We start from the raw sequence: 19,224 nt of genomic DNA, 5'->3' as shown, positions 1-19,224 counted from the left end.
CAGAGCGTCCCTCCACTGTCCCACGCCGACGTAATTCATCCCCCCTCCTCCCTTTCTCTTTTCTTTCACACACACATACACAGACACACACGCGCGCACACTCGCACCGTCTCTCCCTCTCAACGTGGTTGCCATCTAGTGTCTCGTTTGAAGCCCCCAAATATGCAGGAGAGGACTGCATGATGTAATGCAACATGCCTCACCAGCACCAAAGGAAGTCCTGATGTTTGAGCGATTGAATCAGTCACAGAGACACAGTGAGGGTTCACAATTTTTAGGAGGAAGAACTGACAGCATCCAGCAACGACTTTTATTGCTCTTTGAAGGGGTTAAAGCGGCCAAAACTGGGCTTAAGCTTCCCTCTCCTTAGATTATGAAATTATCCTCGCTGGGTTTATTTAGTTTACTTGTTGTGAAATATCTTTTTTAAAATCTTATGTCTATCTACTATCATCTAATATTTGCCAGAAGAGCAGCCATTCCCTCGGGGGAAAGACATAATGTATCTATAAGGGAATCTATAGATCTCTACAGCGGTTGCTAAGAGACATGTATGGTTTTCCCGCCTTTCTGCAGCATATTTCCCCAGCAGCAGACAAAGGGTTAAGTCTTTCCTCAAAAGTGACGTTTTCCCCCCTCCGGATACATGTGCGAGCAAAGATCTGGTGAGACCGAGCTCCACAGCCCTGTGATTAGACTGAGCCCGCTGAGCTGCCACGCGGGGTCACATCCAGCGTGACGCTGATTGGATCATGTCCGCCTCAGCCCCCGCTGCCTGCTGCGCGCGCCAGCTCGGGACGCAGGATTTGATGGGAGCTGTCCAGTGCTTGAAATAGGGCTGAAAGAGTCACAAGTCACTCTCTCTTTTTTTAACTTCCTATCCTGAAACTTAAACACAGACTTAAATGACCTCGAGGCAGACAGACAGGCAGACAGACAGGCCGCTTATTAACACGCAAACAGAAACAAACTGAGGAAGATTTTTTTTTTTCTGAAAAGGTACAAGAAATAAAAAGTGCATTTATAAACCTATTTAAAGAAACAACTAACAATTTTTTAATATTACAAGCTCTAACAAGCTTACAAACATCATTTATATTTCTTTTAAACTTGAGTTATGTTCACACACACACACACACACACACACTGTGTTACATGTGTGATTTATACATTAAACCTATGCAATACTATTTCAAATGTGAGATTTAAGGTAAAACTTTCTCCTTCAGCAGATGAACAGCGGTGAACAGTCCTCCATCATCCTGCACAATGAAGCTCAAACAGGAGCTCAGGCCTTATAATATCATTGTAGTCATCTCTGCTTGTCCTGCAACTAGAATAGTTCACATTGGAGCAAAGTGTCAGAGAGGAAAAAGCACGGCATGTTTGCAGGGTAGAGTAATTTACTCTATTTCTGATTGGTTTTACACCCAGATGTTTCCTCCCAGTCATTATAACATACCTTACTATGCATACAAACACTCCTTGTGTACTTCATTTGACCACGATTGTGATAAATCTAGGTCACATAAAGATTTAGCAAGAGTTTAATATGTATGAAAGCAATCACAGAAATGACCATATGTTCCAGCATCGTGTGTTTTTACTCTTCTATTAAGACCAGCTCTTGTCATGTTGGACTGTTGCCTCTAGAGAATGGTGCAGTGGGAGAGGAGAGCACTCTGTGATGCAGCATGAAACGAAGCAGGAAATATTCAGTTCTTAAGGTCTGAGATAAAAAACATCTTAACATCTTAACTTTCTTCCTCAGGGCCGTTAGCCTCTCCACAGCGTGTCTTAAGCTGCAAACTATTCATGCACATGTAGATCTAATGTTCACTGAGGTTTGAAGGCAGACGTCCAGCTTTACAAGGAAACAAACAGGCATTTTAAACAAACCAGAAAACAAATCACAGGCCGAACATGAGTGTGTGAGTGACAGGGAGAGTGGGTGTAAAAATAGCAGGTTTAAAAAAGAAAACAAGGTGGGAATAGCGAGAAAAACCACAAGGCCTCTTGAGGAAGAGATCAGGATAAAGGCCGGTAAGGTGGGCGTGGGCTAAGCAAATCAGTGTGTGTGTGTGTGTGTGTGTGTGTGTGTGTGTGTGTGTGTGTGTGTGTGCGTGTGTGCGTGTGTGCGTGTGTGCGTGTGTGCGTGTGTGCGTGTGTGTGTGTGTGACACATGGAAATCTCACACACAACCTGCAGAAAGAGGGAGCATGGATGCTTTGTAGCTAGCTGTACTTCAGATGTAAATCCTGCATCCTGTGAGGGAGGTGCAGGTGGAGCAAATCAATGATGCATTGTGGGAAAGGCTATTGTTTTTATTCCATTGTACTCTAAAGGTGTGAATCAGTATAAGAGGAGGCAAACCACAGGTCAGTGTGTGTGTGAGTTGTCCTGTTGTTGTGGCTTACAAGGTGTTTATGCAACATGTAGACACATCACAACACTATAATGCAACATACTGTATACGGCAGCGTTAAAAACCTGCTGCAGTATCAGTTTAATGTGCTGACTTTCATGTTCACGCAGATTTTAACACAAGGCAGAAGAGAAACTGACTGAAGAGCAACAAAGAAGCCACTTGAGGTTTGAGAAGCTGAAGATTTTCAGCGTAGCTAAACTGTGGCGGCATTTCAAAGAGGGGCGGGGACGCTGTGCTAAATAGCAGTCATCAGGTTAGCGCTCATGTCAGATCTTATCTGGGTGCCCCGGTTTATAGACGTGCATCAGGTAAAGCGAAAGACACATTCTAAGGATACTTATCCTGTCATTATTAATTAATTGTTAGTATCATTTGGCAAAGAATTAAGGCAGCAGATTTAACCCCTAGTCTTTGATTTTACTCTGAAAGTCTGAGGCGTTTACGTGCAAATCCTGCTTTGATTCTTTCTGATTATGTTTCATGTAATGTCTCAGTTTGGGGCCCGTGTGTCTGCTTATGGAATAGAGAAAAGGCAGGAAAAATGAAAAGCAACCAGCTCTCAGAACGTATGAAAAATTGATGAAAGCAAATAGCGAAGCATTCAGTTTCGCTCAGGCTTACACGGTTTATACAGCTGCACACATGTAGCATGTGCTTCTGATGCTAAATAATGTAGGGAATGTAATTAGGGATGAATCCTTCAGGAGCTTTTGCATGTTTCACTGTTTCCTTTTTCCTTCTTTTAGCTGAGGACTGGAGCTGTATTAGACTGTAAATGGGTTAAATTTACCAAAATAAAAGATAAAGTCTGAACTTTCAGATGCAGTAGAACAATTGACAGTGTTAAAGGGGAGGTATTATGCTAATTTCAAGCTTCATGTTTCACTCTTTGTTACCTGTGGAGTAGCTTAGCATGATTTACAGTTAAAAAACTCTGTGCAGGCCCTCATACAGCCTCTGCCTGAAACGACTCAGTCAGCTCTGTCCCTTAAAGAAACCCCGCCCCTACAAGTCCGCTTTCTTCTGATTGGCCAGCTCTCCGAAGCCTGCTGTGATGTCACAAAGTGCAGCGTGGAGAAAAAACTTTGAAACTTCACCCACGTTTAGTCTGGACATCCAACATGATAACATTATATATATATGTCTTATTGGAGAAGCGTATAGTGTCCTCCAAAGGCACAGTGAAATTGCGTTTTATACCATAATAGCATTAGCTCCCCATGATAGCATGATAGGACTGAGGTTGAAAATCAGGGAACTGGCCCTTTAAGTGAAGTTTATCACAGAGCCTTAACAACAAATCTTATCAGACTCTGCACCCACGTTCAAGTCTTCATTATCCAACGTGACAGACTCTCTGATTCACTGGACCTGCCCGAAATAGCCAAACAACATCACACAGCAGAACAAATGCCAACAACACACACAGAACTGAAGGTTGGATGAGACATTGTCTTTACCAGAGATGAATGAACGGCCCGGTTGAGTAATGGTGTAGGTGTCGGTGCAAACTGTCGAGGCTTAAAATTAGCCGGTGGATGTTCCAAAAAACGCTCCAGACTCGTCAACAAATGTCAAAATCTGATGCAAGACAGCACTCGGTGATAACAGCTGACTAACAACTAATTACTCACTTTAAATGGATCATTTTGTGTTTGACAAGTTTATTCATGTTTTTCGTGGATTCTTCCAAAGCAGAGTGAGCAAAAAAGTGTGTTTATTTAAGCGTTTTCTCTTTAAACATTCACCCGCTGCCATAAAAGTCAACATTTTATTACTGATGTTAAAGTAAATCCTCTCTGCACCCACACATTCGTCTAAGCATCCTGTTAAATAAAACATAGAGCTCAGGTTACTCCGTTGTGTCCTGTGTGAGGCTGGGAAGTGAGTATCTGCCTTGAAAGCATTTTTTTATCAGCTTATAATCTTCTTTAACGAAAAAAAACCACCACAGCCAAGCATCTTTTCCTCAGAGGAAGAGCGGATATTTGGTTTGTAAAGCAACGCTGGGTCTCACATTCAATTGAGCCCGGGAATATGTGCATACGCCTTCTCCGCTGTGTGATGTTGGCTGGAGTCAACCATTTATTGTGAAGCCCAGAGACAGGCTGCAAGTGAAGCAAATACTGCGCTGATTTGCTATACATCACACACACTGTACGGACAAAGACGTGTCAAAAGCAAACAGGCCCGCTCCTCTTCTCTTCCTTCTTCTTCTTCTTTCCAAAAGTGTTCACCTCTTTAGCAAGTCTCCCATTTAAGGCCGGGGTGTGTTCCTTCATGTGCTGTCATATCTCAGCAGGCAGGCCTACTCGCAACCCTATGAAGTAAAAAACCTCAGGCTACAGGAGTTTATCCTCTTTTTTTTTCAACTAAACTTGCAGCTGCTATAAGAAAGCGTACTCTCTTAATTAAGGCTTTTCAATTTGCAACAGGATTCTGTGCTGCTCCCTTCTCTTGTTTTGCCTGCTTTAGTTTTTCCACAACATCAAACTACACATCCTCCAAGCTTTTCCATCCCCTGACCTCTTTACACAGACCTGGCACTGTCTAAAGTGAGGAACTGACTCTGGACTTGCTTCGTAGGACTCATTTCACTGGAGCCATTCAAGCCATTAAAACTCTTTGTCATTTTACTCTAATTGCCTTTTTTCCATATGGCTCATATTCCATCCTCAGCCATCCAACAAGGGATGGTTCCCTCTTTGAAATCCCTCCCCTGGGATTTCTTCTTTTTTTCCCCCCTCGTGTTGGTCTGTAATTGGTTGTTAGTCCAGTCATACTGTATACACACTATAGATGCCAATTTACTGGTTTTCCTTTTAGATTCCAGTCGTTCCAATTACCAGATTTGCCTGAGTGCAGGTTGTATTAAACCTTATCCACCTTTGGCAACCTGACTGACCAACCAAGAGCTTATAAACCACCTAGTCTGTCTGAAGAGTCTGCGTTCGAGTATGGGGCCTATTTACTCCCTTTTATAATCTATGGTTTGTTATTAAAAAACAACTCACACCTGGCCATCGCAATCATTTATTTCTCATGATCATGCAAAGTATATCCCTAGGCATCTTAAATGAAGTTGTTATTGATTTATGGGTTCATGCAGTTCAGTCTTGATGCGTCAAGTCTCTCAAAAGTCTTTCAATGTCGCCACCTAGTGTCCATTTTTGATATTGTTACATGTGTGAATACCTGTGCAATCTTACTAATATGTTACTCGGGTCTTTTTTGTGTGTAATTATTTATTTTATTCAGTTCAAGTTTGGCCTTTTTACATTTTTGATTTATTTATGTTTGGTTTCCATCTTCTTTCTGTCTTTTTATCCCTCTCTCTTATTCGGGTTACATGTTTTAATCACGTTTTAAACTCTTCTGGTGCATTTAAATTAAACTTTAATATTGAAAATCGTTAGAAAGCTCAGCGTACTTTTTAGAAAGAAGACTTTTGAGAATTTTTAGTGTTTTTTTTTCTGATTAAAAAGTGTCCGGAGTCAAATTCATCATTCCGTTGTTTCCAGTCGGCTTGTTTTTGTGAACGTACCCGTCTCGCCCAACAGTAAATTGAACGGGAAAATAATCAGGTAATTATGCGATGAATCATTTAAGCATCAATGTAAATTTTGCTGTTTTGTGTTTACTGTATAGTTAGTGTTAACGTTTTGACATGAATACGAACACGACGGATACTTTTTACAGCTTGTCACGAGTAGTTAGCTAGCAAACGTTAGCCACTTCATTTCCTGAATGAAGCTAACTTAAGCTAGCTGACAGACTTTGGCAGCATTTAATGGTTTAATGTCACTTTGCATCGACTTAACCCCTTTACGGTTTTTCAAAAGTAGTACAGCAGGGCTTCAGGTAGTCTGTCATGGCAGTGGCAACGTTAGCTAACCAATAACGTTGGCTATATGTGTTAAAAAATATTCACACCCTCATAATTTCTCTCCCTTGCATATGGGCTGTCTGCTATCTTTTCCTCAGGTCAGGTCATGGAGTTTGCAGAGCTGATAAAAACACCCAGGGTGGACGGGGTTGTCTTACATCGGCCTTTTATGCCCACTGTGGAGGGGACCCTGTGTTTGACTGGGCATCACCTGATTCTCTCCTCCAGACAGGACAACACAGAGGAGCTGTGGCTGCTACACTCAAACATTGACTCTATAGAGAAGAGGTAACACACTTCTTATGCAGATTTGACACCCTTTTACTTGATTGTTTTTCAGGCCATGTCACTGGGCTGATTGACGATGTAATCTTCCATCACAGATCACCGACACTCACTGAGAATGAACGTTGTGTTTCTCCTGTGACTCACCTTTTAACGTCTTTGTTTTTCATTTGTGTGGTGCAAACATCAGATTCCCACACAGTCACAGCAAAAAAGTGTCGATGCTGCTCACATTCACTTGTAATGTAGCAGTTTATTAAACGTCAGCGGGCCTATAAGCCAGCTCACCTGCTGTTATTCTTGCATTCCTGAGGGTGGCATCAGAGGATCATGTACAGGTTAATACATTTTAAATCTGTCCATTCTAGATTGGGTATAACTGTAGATATTGATGTCATACAGTGTTACTCCTGCTGCGAGAGTAATCAATAATGCTGGCTTTTTTGCACACCATTATAAAAATGGCGACGATAATTATAATGGTGCACTTATTTGCACTCCACATTAATAGATGCATTGAAATCAATAATAGTGTGCATATTTTTACCCCACTATCATAATGCCGTTTTATTTCAGCCTCCCAAACAAACAGCAAAGGAAATCCGTGTTTCATAAGTTTAGTCTGCTTTCCTACTTTACCGGTTTTGTGATGACAGCTTAAATAATTGGCTGAGAAAACCACAAGGCAGAGCTTATTATCTGTGTCATATGCCATTATGATTGACACTGCCCCACCCTATTATACAACCTTTTTTTTCAAAAAGAGGCCAGGCAGCAGAACATGTCATCGGTGAAATCCTTTTCACTCATTCAAACACAGTGAAATTAAAGTTGTGTTAGATTGTGGTTAGAGTTTAATGTGCAAGATATGTGCATTTCACCGCTGTCTTCAGTTGTACTCTGACACTTTTAACAGTGGAAAAAGGATCTGAAACCTCTGGCAGGAAGTTCGAGTCTGCCTGTGAGCTGTCGCAACAGTTTATCCCAGAGGCTGTGAATTGAAATTTTTGTGGTTGAGAAGGGTGGGGACCGTAAGCAGAGGAAGCAACTGTGGCGACATCAAAAATCTGGGAAGAAAAAAAACTTACGAGTGTTCTGACGGGCAAGTCGACTTGTTGTTAATAAAGCTGTCAGTCAAATTAGATTCAATGTGAATATCTGCTCTCAGTATTCTTTCTATCCATCATAACTATTAATGGCAGCCACTTAGGGATCAGCTCAAGCTCTGAGGCCTGTGATTTGGTAGAACACAAGCAGAACTCTTTCTAATAGCAAACATGTGTGTCTTTTGGTTTGGGGGAAAAAAAGTATAAGCATGCAAACCCAACATGAGGAGAACAAGCCCAGAAAGGCCACAGCAAGACAAACAATGCAAACCTTTCTTTCTTTCTCATGACATTCTACCTTTTATGTCAGATTTGTGGGCTCTCTGGGAAGCATCATAGTGAAATGCAAAGACCTGAGGGTGATCCAGCTCGACATCCCCGGCATGGAGGAGTGCCTCAACATTGCCAGCTCTATTGAGGTAAAAAAGAAAGTGATTGAAAGGTTGTTTTGATTATAATTTCAAATAATAATCTACATGTATTGACATATTTATTCCACTCTAGGCCTTATCCACGCTCGACTTGCTCTCCCTGATGTACCCGTTCTTCTACCGACCCATGTTTGAAGTCATAGAAGATGGCTGGAACTCATTTCTTCCAGAGGATGTCTTTAAGGATCTAGAATCCATGGTAAATACACGATCCGTGACAAAAACTTCTCATTCAAAACGTCCCTCGTTTAACCTGTCACCATCTCTTTTACCAGACAGATGAGTGGAGATTGAGTGTGGTCAACAAGGACTTCAGTGTGTGTCCGTCATACCCCCCTCTGGTGGCCGTCCCCAAAGATGTTGACGACGAGACGCTGAGGAAAGTAGCTACCTTCCGTCACAGTGGCCGTTTTCCAGTGCTGAGCTACTACCACAAAAAGAACGGCATGGTGAGCACCTGGGAGATGGAGTTTATATCATAACGTAGCAGAGTTTGTATGTGTTATTTTATTCTAATCCATTGCTCTTTTAGGTGATGATGCGAGCAGGGCAGCCTCTCAGCGGCACCAACGGGCGACGGTGTAAGGAAGACGAGAAGCTGATAAACGCCACCCTGCGGCCGGGCAAACGGGGCTACATCATCGACACACGCACCATCAATGTTGCTCAGCAGGCTAAAGCACGAGGCGGCGGATTTGAGACGGAGGCGAATTACCCGCAGTGGAGGAGGATCCACAAGGCAATCGAGAGGTGAGGCCTTGTTTTTAATTTTTTTCAGTCTTTGTGTAATATATGTATTGTTTACTCTTAAAAACTGTAAAACTCTGTCATTCCCAGGTCGAACATCCTCCAGGAGAGCCTGATAAAGCTGGTGGAGGCGTGTAACGATCAGTCGCACAGTATGGATCGCTGGTTAAGCAAGCTAGAGGCGTCAAACTGGCAGACTCATGTGAAGGAGATCCTCACCACAGCCTGCCTGGCTGCCCAGTGCATCGACAGGTACAAGGGCAAAGTGTCATTGTTTTTACTGTATATAGTGCACCAGTTCATACTAGGCAACACTCTTGTGTAATCCTGTGTGTTTGTCTCAGGGAGGGAGCGTCTGTGCTCGTGCACGGCACAGAGGGCACAGATTCCACCCTGCAGGTGACCTCCTTGGCTCAGATCATCCTTGATCCAGCCTGCAGGACCATCAGAGGATTCCAGGGCCTGGTGGAGCGAGAGTGGCTCCAGGTTAGCTTCTCTGACCTTTGAAGTGCAGCCAAGTCTTTTTATTTTTATCTCTAGTTTCTGACAGTTATGCACGAATCTCATTTTAAAAGGTTGAAATTTAACACACCTTTGTATACAGTTTGGTAATTTTATACAAGGAACAATAGCGCATTATCTGACACTCATAAACGTCATTAAAGTGGCCTCTTTGATCATGTATCCCAGGCGGGTCACCCGTTCCTGCAGCGCTGCGCCCAGTCGGCCTACTCCAACAGCAAGCCTCGCCAAGAGGCTCCAGTCTTCCTGCTCTTCTTGGACTGCGTGTGGCAGATCCTTCGCCAGTTTCCCTGCTCCTTTGAATTCAGCGAGAGCTTCTTGGTGCTGCTGTTCGAACACGCCTACGCTTCTCAGTTTGGCACCTTCTTGGGCAACAGTACAGCAGAAAGGTAATTGTGGCGAGGGTTGGTCTACCAGCTTAGTTTGAGTTATTGTTTCTTTTGTCTGTATTACAAAATGTCTGTACACCTACATAAACTTCGGTAATCACATTTGGCTGCCTTACAATATCTGTTATGAAAGTTGAATGACACTTTTAGGTCGTTGGTGGCTGCTGCATACGGAGCCTCGTCCTTCACATTCCTAATCACTGGCTGCTAAGCAGCTTTACTAAAACAGTTGTGGATTAGGGGACTTTCTCAAAGTCAATCCTAATGTTTGTTTTTATCAAGAAGAAGGAGAAAAAACATGAACATCAATGACAACATAAAGAGATGTGTCATCGTACTTCTACTGTCCCTTTCCAAAGAACCAAACTGTCTCTGCCTGAGAAGACTGTCTCCCTCTGGTCGTGGGTGAATCGGCCCCAAGAGCTGGAGCGTCTGACCAACCCGCTCTACGAGGCCAACAGTCTTGTGATCTGGCCCTCTGTTGCTCCTCAGAGCCTGCTGCTGTGGGAAGGTAAGACACAGAACAAAAGACACGCAGAGACTGGGATTATATACAGTTGGTGCGGGAAAGGGCCTGCGTGTGAGAGTCCATCAGGTTTTTATCACCCTGCAAGAAACTTGATACTTCATATCTTGTTTTTTGCTGGATGCATTAAATAATACACACATAACTAATAACATACATATAAAAAAATAGAATAAACAGAAGAAAACTTAACTGGCCCCTGGACTATAAATGTTTAACCCTGATCTCATTAATCACATCATACCACAGATAATAAATGAGCTGATGAGCAGATCTCTAAGTGAAAATACACACAGAGGTGTAAAACTAGCAGCAACATGTACAGTAAGATGTGACATACTGAATTTTTGTAACGGTGATGAAACACTAACGCAGCCTTGCGGTTTGGCAGTTAACTGTGCCCCAGCACAACGCTGCTGCCATGATTTCAGTAGTATAGTCAGAGACTGCAGTTAGGTCAGATACTTTCACTTTATGGAAAGATCTGAGGAAATAACTTAAATTCAAATGTATTTATTGATTTAATCTGTGATAAATACCTACAGACTAATCAGTCTTATCGTATGTGTTTTAGCTGCAAAACCAGCCGTGTGAAACAGACTTGGCAGGAAATTAGGACCGAGCATAAAAATGTAATCCAGTGTCCTGAGATGCTGCATCCTCATCGTTGTTGTACTGTATGGATGATCTGCTGACACTGACGCAGGTTAGCTTTGCAGTGTAAGTTGCCATGGTGATCTAGTGAGATTAAAGGAGAGGCAGTTTGGTGACATGACCCCTCAGGCCTGTCTCTATTCCCCTACGGTTTGTTTGACAAATATGGATCTGGTGTATTTTAACTTCAACAAAAAAACTATTGCCTATGCCCGTGGTTCTCAACTGGTGGGTCTGCGCTTTTATTTTGAAGGACATGGGTTTTCATATGACGTACATGCAGTAGAAGTGTAGGTCGTTCACACTCCATGGTTCCACTGATTGGATAATCCCAGCTACAGTTACATTTACATTGGTGAAACATAAAGAACCCTGCAGTAGTGCACTTTGTTAATGTTTTTCTTCTGCACCGCTGCCTGTTTGTCATCTTGGATGACTATTATACTTTGTGTTTTGTGATGTTTTGTTCTGTCTCTATTGCGGTCATGCGGTGACCGTCACAGCCCTAGTAATTCGGTATTTTTTAAACCTGACCTCTTTCACATTTTTTTCTGTAAGCATCTAACTGACTCTTAGGCACAAGAAGTTTCTGGTTTGGTCCGTAGATTGACGCAGCCAGCAGCTGCCAAACCGTAGAGAAACTGGGAAGCAGCAGATGCAGCCTGTTACTAGGCAGCATGCAGGCGCCAGGTTGTAAAATACCAGAATTAGCCCTTAAGGGTGTTCAAAAATCAGTCTGCAGGTTACAAAGTGGAGCTTTTTTTAATAGGCATGAACTAATTAGAGGGTTAGAGATGCCTTAAACAATTACTCAATGTTGCTCTGTGGCAGATGAGCTTTTTCCAAGTTTCCTGCCAAGCCATGAAAGTTTAGCTTTTGTCTTCTTTCCATGAAAAAAAATGTCATTTAGAGGAACATGTAAGTCATTATCGGTTTAACTACTACTATATATACACTGCAACTTCTGCTGGTTGACATGGTGAATTTGTGCAAAGGAAGCCTGGAAGCCGGCTCCACCACCGACTGCCATCTTGACCCAGAAAGCTTCTGATATAACCCAGCAGTTATTTTCACGTCTGGTTTATGCACTAACTAAAGACAGGCCTGAAACCCGTCTGAACCAGTAATGCCGACTGGCAACAGTTGTTGGCAATGTTATTGTATGCTGCAGTTAATTTCTTGTCTCGTCTGTAATTACATCTTTCTTATACAGACACTTTAAAATCTCACCACAAGGGGGCTCCATTGATTTCACCACTTGCTGCACTGTTGAACTGAGCGACCCTGTCAGCCTGTATAGTAAACACTGTAACCTACATAAAGCGAGCACGCACCATACATTACACGTATAGATTTTATTGAAAGGGAAATTTGTCACATTAACAGCAAACCTTTTAAGACATAGTTATAAACATGTCAGGCCCTGACGTCCTTCTTGTCCAACAACGTGACCTATTATTACGACATGACACTGTGACCTCAGGAGAAGCCTCCCTCTGTTGATAACATTTAGTGATATAAAATATAAAGAGTCTGTGTAAACCAGTCTAGCACTTCTTAACTCTGTAATCCACCTCTATACATCAACACAGGAACCATGTCACAGGAAGGGACCCAGCCCTGCATGGCTGTGACTTTCTCCCTCTGATTTTGCTTTCAGCACCTTCACATTTTCAACATTCCCTCTCAGGCATCTCCGGGAAGTTTTTGGCTGACGTGTTTGTCTTATTATAGGTTGCACAGAAGGTTCTGTTTCCCCGCTGTCACCTGAGCCCCCTGCTGCAGGATCGTGACCGGGACAATTTACTACTAGTTAGCAGTTAGTCGTCCTATAGTGTGCGCACTTATCGTAGCCCTGGGTCAGTTTGAGCAAGGATCTCGTATAGTTCATTATAAGGCTTATAGTGCACCACAAAATATCAGTAAGAATGAAGAAAGGACTTGATAAGTCATGTCAGAGTGTGACAGACACTGCTTAGAACTCGATCAGCTGATTTAAAGCCCCCCTCCAGTGAACATCAAGTGTTTAACCTTGTAAACATCTCCATGTGGTGTTCCTCATGTGCTACAAGACACATCAGGGACAGTATAAGCAGTCATCTCCATGGCTGGGCCTGTCTGCTTTTAAACTGCAGTGTGCCAAGGACAGGCTGAACAACACGTTTTCAGATTGGCAGGTTTGAGACGTCACAAACCTAAGGAGCCAATCCCGTTAATGGACGGGGTGACGCTATGCATATCATTATGTGTAACCTATGGCAACCACTTCGGCGATAAGCGAGCCAGCTGTAATCATCATCGTCATTTATGCAAACTCCCTACTGACTAACGTTAACGTTACTACTACTAATTACTACATTTCAAGCTAGCTAAAGCTGCGTTACCACCGGTCAAAAAACCCACTAGCACCCGCTAACACCAGGCTTTTTTTGCTTAGTGGGAAAGGTTACAATCGGCATTCAGACCCGGGTCAAATGACTCTGCAGTAGACCCGGGTAATTATCGCTTGGCATTGATGGGAACACAAAACCTGTGTCAACACGCTAATCTCCTACCCCTTTCCGTGGAAGGGGTTTCAACAAGTTGCCACTAAACGATGACTTTTTAAATTTGATTTATGGTTTCATAAGTATCCACTGCTGGAGATAAAATGACCAACAAATAGTGAATTTCATGTATTTAGGTGCAACAAACATGTTAAATAAGTCAAATTGACTTGCTTTCTAAATTACTATATTTTGAGGAGCTTATGATGGTGATAAAAACACATTTTTTGACTTGGAAATTGTTTAAAGGTGTAATAAGTAGGATTTTTCTTGCATTTTTGTCAACAACACATTCAAAGTGGGCCCCTCCTCCTGGGCTCTTCATCACCAGAAGCTCACTCTCACTCTCGTGCGAGAACACGCCCACCCTGTCGCCTGACACTGTCAGCATCACAGTTACCTCTGTGCTAGCATGCTCACCGCCAGTTAGCTTGTCCTACCCGTTTTGAGGCACCTACCTGTCCAACAGAAAGAAGGCCAACTCTGCATCGCTCTTTCTCCATGTTCGCCGGTCTGAATGGGGCCCGGTTGCTAATTTGAACCACTCCCACACTCACCTATGATTGGCTCAGGGAACCACAACAGAAAACGTCCCATGCAAAGAAAAACAACAGAATAGATGCAGAGGGAAAGGTCTCACAAGGGTCTGCACACACACTGACCAACACTTTGTAAAAGTCTACATTTTAATTTCTAGGAAAATCCTACTTATTATACCTTTAAAATAAAAGATAAATGTTGTTCATTTCTGGGTGAGTGGCTCCTGGGGGGATGTGCGCTTGAACTCGCAGTGTCGAATCAGCTCAAAGCATTCAGACGCTGTACATAAAGAAACGTAGCAGGGGGGGATGGGGTCCAGACAAATGAGGGGTCATTAAGTTCAACCAGCCCTGTGTGAGGGGGGCCCCCATCCTGCATAAAGGCTCACAGCCCCTCCCTCTTTCTGTATGTGAACGTATGAAAACCCCTGGAGCACGTGAGGAGCTGCAGACATCCTGCTTATGTAACCCTTTCACAGAGTGCGCTCACACTCCTCGGCCCACGTCAGAGACCCCCATGGAGGTCCGGGTCTGTGATTCTGGATGTTGACGATAATGAGGCCTGATGATGTGCATCAGTTATCAGAGGTCACATGCCCTGCAAATTTGGCAAAAGTTGCAGAGTCCTTTGGAATGAAGACAGATGAGTTTATACTTAAAATAGAAAGCTGTGTTTTGAGGCTTTAATCCTTTCGTGATGGGAATCTTAGGGTGCGGTTTAGTGTTTACTTTGTGATTGAAAGACAAAGAACAGTCAAGAAAGTTTTTGAATGAATTCCAACATTAATCTATAGGAACTTTCCCTTTAATTTACTTTTTTCAAGTATAATCAAATGATGCACACAAATATTAATATGACAAAGATGCACATTACTTCCTGGTAACGCCACGCTTCCCTCCTTAAGCCCGACAAGTCACCTTCTTATCGTGTCCGACATTCCAATCAGTCCCCACCCACCTTCAGAGGGGCAGGACAGGAGGGTGTCAAAGTCACATGTCTGCTCAGTTTCTTTCCTGCATGTTTGGCTTTATTTGACATTTCTCCTTTATCTATTATATGAAAGCATTGTGTTAGCATTGTGATTTTGACCCTCTTAACATGCTGACTTTGGCACAAGGCATTGTTTTGCATCAGGCTCCAAGAGAAACCACTTCCTTGTTATACGTTTTACTAATTAGATCACAAACAATGCTGTCATTCTTTGTTACAGGAGTTTTCCTTCGCTGGAACCGCTCCTCCAAGTGTTTCGACGAGGCCTACGAGGAAATGGTTCATATAATCGAATACAACAAGGAACTGCAGAACAAAGTAAACAGCCTGCGCAGGCAGCTGGCCCAGCTGGAGACTGAAGATCCTCTGCTGCAGACGCCGTAGAGACAGACAGGAAGAAAGAGGTAGAGAAATGTGATCTAAAAACAGATCAATGTCAGCCCGGTTTGAGGCTTTAGGTTTAAGTTATCTTTGATTTATAATCCAAACAGTTATCATTTAAATTAAGTACGTAGTGAGTCCCTGCACAGATGAAAAATGAAATGAACGACCCATAGCCAAGATTTTAAATCAACTTCTCGTCCATTTTGCACCCTTTCTTACAACATACATGCATGAAGAGAATAAAAATAGTAAGAAACGTGACTTATTTCTTCTTAATTATACGTTACTGTGTCTTTTAAACTCAGAAGACGTGAGAGGGAAAGCTTCAGAAAGTAAAAAAATAAAAATAAAACACAGCCAGCTATTCCTCTGAATGCTGCTAAAAGCCATCTACCAGTCCTCTAACACTGACCCAAAACAACTCAATGATAAAAAGTAACTGGGAACTATATATTAAGACAGTGAATTAATAATTCAATTCAGTAATGCAAAAAAAACCAACATATGCTTGTTGTCAACGTGTAAATTAATCATCACATTAAACAGTAATAATTGTTAGTTGCTGTGTGTTTTCACAGTCGCATCATAAATGTCTCATTTACACACACACTCATACAGTATATTAAAAACACAGTGAGTGTGTCGATTCCCTCCTGTTTGTACATGTCTGTGCATCTTCAGGCACTGATCTCGCTCAGGAAGGAATACAACTCTTTCCGATGTTCATTAACGACCACACATTTTCCTCACACATCCTGCTGAATATATACGCCGCTCGAAGCACTGCAGAGTAACTATGGCAACATATATGGTGCTATAAGGCAGCATGTGTCTTCGCTGCACGTTGAGATGACATAACAAGCGTAGGTAGGGTCAGTGCCTACAGTGCTGTAGAATAAGAGGGGCGGGTGGTTTAATAGGGATGTGACCGAAATATCCTGATTCGGATGATTACTTGACATTCCAGTTTGTAGCACAGCAAGAAGCAGTGAGGAAGACTTACTTAACACGACCTTATATAATGTAAATGTTCATCAGCCGGCCAGTTTGTCTGGTCTATATAACATCATGATATAAACTAATAAATAAGAAGTAGAGAATTTGTTAGAGTGCATGATGCTGAAAAGAGAGTAATAATGCTACTGAGGGTCGTTTGTCTGCTTAAGGGCCTGTGTCCACTAACGCCTGTTTTCTATAGAAAACCAATGCAGCGCGTGTCAGTGTCACTTCTCCCTCACAGACCAATCAAAATCAAGAAGGGTACTTATCATCTTTGTCAACAACAATGGCGGAGGAGAAGCTAATCCTCTCGTTTTTGCAAGGATATAATTTCCAGGACACGATTCCTTTCCATTGTTTTTATGTTTTCTATGTAGACTTTCCTTGAATAAAAGCAAATATTAAGCATATCGAGCAATTTGGAACGGACTTAACGTCTCAACCAAGAGAAGCTTAAGTGCTGCTTTCTTAGCAACAGTAAACGTAGATAAGACGCGCTCTGAAATTGAGGACATAGGCGCTGCCAGGGCCAAAAAACACTGTAAGTGGACACAGGCCCTAAAGGGTTCAAATCTTATATTAATGTGAGATGTTTCTTTAAAGACCAATTTATATTCAGCTAATTAAAGTTATAATAATGTTGTGTTTAAGTACGTTATCAAACAAACTCACTGTAAGATCCAAAACTGATGCACTTTGTACGAGAGGCACATATAATATCAGAAACACACTTTGACCAGTTGCTCCCATTTTAGACAATATAAGTCTTAGTATTAAAATGAAAACATGCCAGTACATCCAACTAAAGTAACCTGCACGTAAGTCGGTTCAATGACACAGACAGTGTCATCAGAACGTTGACATCAGTGTCCAACGTCTGCGACCAAAAGCTAATATTTACACAGAGAATGACAATGAAAATGACGCACATTAAAACATTTTTTGGCGTTCCTTCAATAGGTCACCTTTTCTTTAATTTTGGCATTCTGACATTACAGCTCATCTTTCCACAAAAACTGTATATAACAGCATTTTCTCAGCTCGTTTCATCTTTAAACATTTGATCTTTTTTAGCTTCAAGAATGACGTAATAATCACACTAAACTGAACAGATTCCAGCCACTACATTAAACTCCTTCATAAAGAGATTGTTGATTATAGCCGCACTAAATATATGTATTTTCCTTTTGCCAAAAGGTCACTTTGCCTACCATTGTTTGTGTGCATGAATGAAACACTTTTACAGCTGTAAAGAATCCAATAATATTCTACATTAATGATCACTGCTTTGTCCAAGTCAGGAAAACTCTTCATCAGCGCTGTGGACAAATGATGCTTGTGTCTGCTGCTGTTGTACGCGTCAGCTTTGTGCAATGCCTTACTGTTATCACTGCTGATCAGATGTCTGTAATGTTATATTATTGTTTAAAAGATTACGTTTGTTTTTTTTAAGATTTAAAGCCATTAAAGATTATAGCACAAAATATGCTCTTGAGTTTTTCTTCTCACAGAAAGATTAAGGTTACAAATTAGCATCTTAGCATCTAACTTTGCCAATAATAAATCCTGTAGTATTAACTTTAAAGTTGTCATATTGACGACCTCATTATGACGGCACCTATGGCAATCAACGGTAACTGCGGGAGCACACGTCCCAGATATCCAGACAGTGTCGCATGTGTGACGTCCACGGTTGGCTCCGGTTGTAAATCTTGATTTTCCTCGCTGACGGTCGCTTTCCTTTTTAGACTGTTTGCCTTCAACTGAGCGTCGAGTTTGTTTCTTTTTCTTTGGATTTTCACTTCTTTTTTTGGTTGTATCTGTAGTCATCCATCTTTTCTCTGTTTGTACAGCCATAGTACATTACTGTTGTGTTACCTCATTTGGCGATTATAGTGACTTAACAGACATTTATTAACATGAAAATCCTTAAGATAATTACTTTAAAGGTATGCAAAATTATATTTTTTAATAAAAAATTGGCTAGATAACTATGTGTCGTATGAAGGGTATACCCCACACAGAATTATAACTCACCTCTATCATTCCCCCCAGTTTCATTGTCTTTAATCTAATTGTTTGTTTTTCAGCCCACAACTTACTGTTTTGATTTATCTCAATCCAATTTCCTTTCCCAGCTTTTTTTTTTTAAAAGAAAAAGCTCTAAAAAAGTCTTGCTTCCTTTTTAGCACTAAACAGCATACACATAAAGTTAGCTGCTAGCCGGTATTTAGCAGCTAATTAGCCAGAAATGCTAAAACATTTAGCATTACAACTGATGGTAGACCAATACCCTGCTTGCCACCAAGTTGGCCACCAAATAAATCACATCTGCTCTAAAAGTATCGTGACTGATTGTTCCTTTCTAAATGTCCGAGCTCTGGTGACGTCATTCACTCCCCCCGTGATGAAGAAGCATGTTTCCAATACAACGGCAGGTGACCTGAATAACAATTTTGCCATACACTGCCCCCATATGGCTCGTACAAAGGTTAGTAAACAGCAACCTCATTGAACAGGTTGCCGTCGCTGTGACGAGAGAATCATCTGCTGAGGTGTCCGGGGGGAATAAATAGACAGGGGTCAGCTGCTTCATGGAGGCATGTGATGGCAGCTAGTGTTTTTAATGCTGCTGCAGAGCCATCAGTCATGTCTCTGTATTAATGTGGCCTTGGATCTGTCAGCGCTTTGATTACATGCCTTTGAGGTCTTACCACACACCTCTTGGAACAATGGAGAACTGCACGTCCCCTGAGTCAGGTGTCCAAGTGGAAATGAGGATTTCTTAAGC

General features: G+C 42.0%; 1 protein-coding gene across 1 annotated transcript; it reads left to right on the top strand.

Annotated features, from left to right (window-relative positions):
- The first annotated feature begins 5,956 nt into the window (after positions 1–5,956).
- Positions 5,957–17,917, top strand: mtmr9 (myotubularin related protein 9). Its single transcript, XM_069657727.1, has 11 exons — positions 5,957–6,012; positions 6,413–6,602; positions 8,016–8,124; positions 8,210–8,335; positions 8,412–8,585; positions 8,669–8,886; positions 8,974–9,135; positions 9,228–9,369; positions 9,574–9,794; positions 10,154–10,305; positions 15,271–17,917. The coding sequence occupies exons 2-11, from the start codon at positions 6,421–6,423 to the stop codon at positions 15,432–15,434; spliced, it is 1,650 nt and encodes a 549-aa protein (XP_069513828.1). The 5' UTR covers positions 5,957–6,012; positions 6,413–6,420; the 3' UTR covers positions 15,435–17,917.
- Positions 17,918–19,224: the final 1,307 nt, after the last annotated feature.

This window comes from Semicossyphus pulcher, unplaced genomic scaffold, assembly GCF_022749685.1.
Source record: "Semicossyphus pulcher isolate SPU_LCO1_2020_fin unplaced genomic scaffold, fSemPul1.0.p SCAF_11, whole genome shotgun sequence".
NCBI lineage: Eukaryota > Metazoa > Chordata > Actinopteri > Labriformes > Labridae > Semicossyphus > Semicossyphus pulcher.
This window is presented reverse-complemented; position numbering and strand designations above follow the sequence as displayed.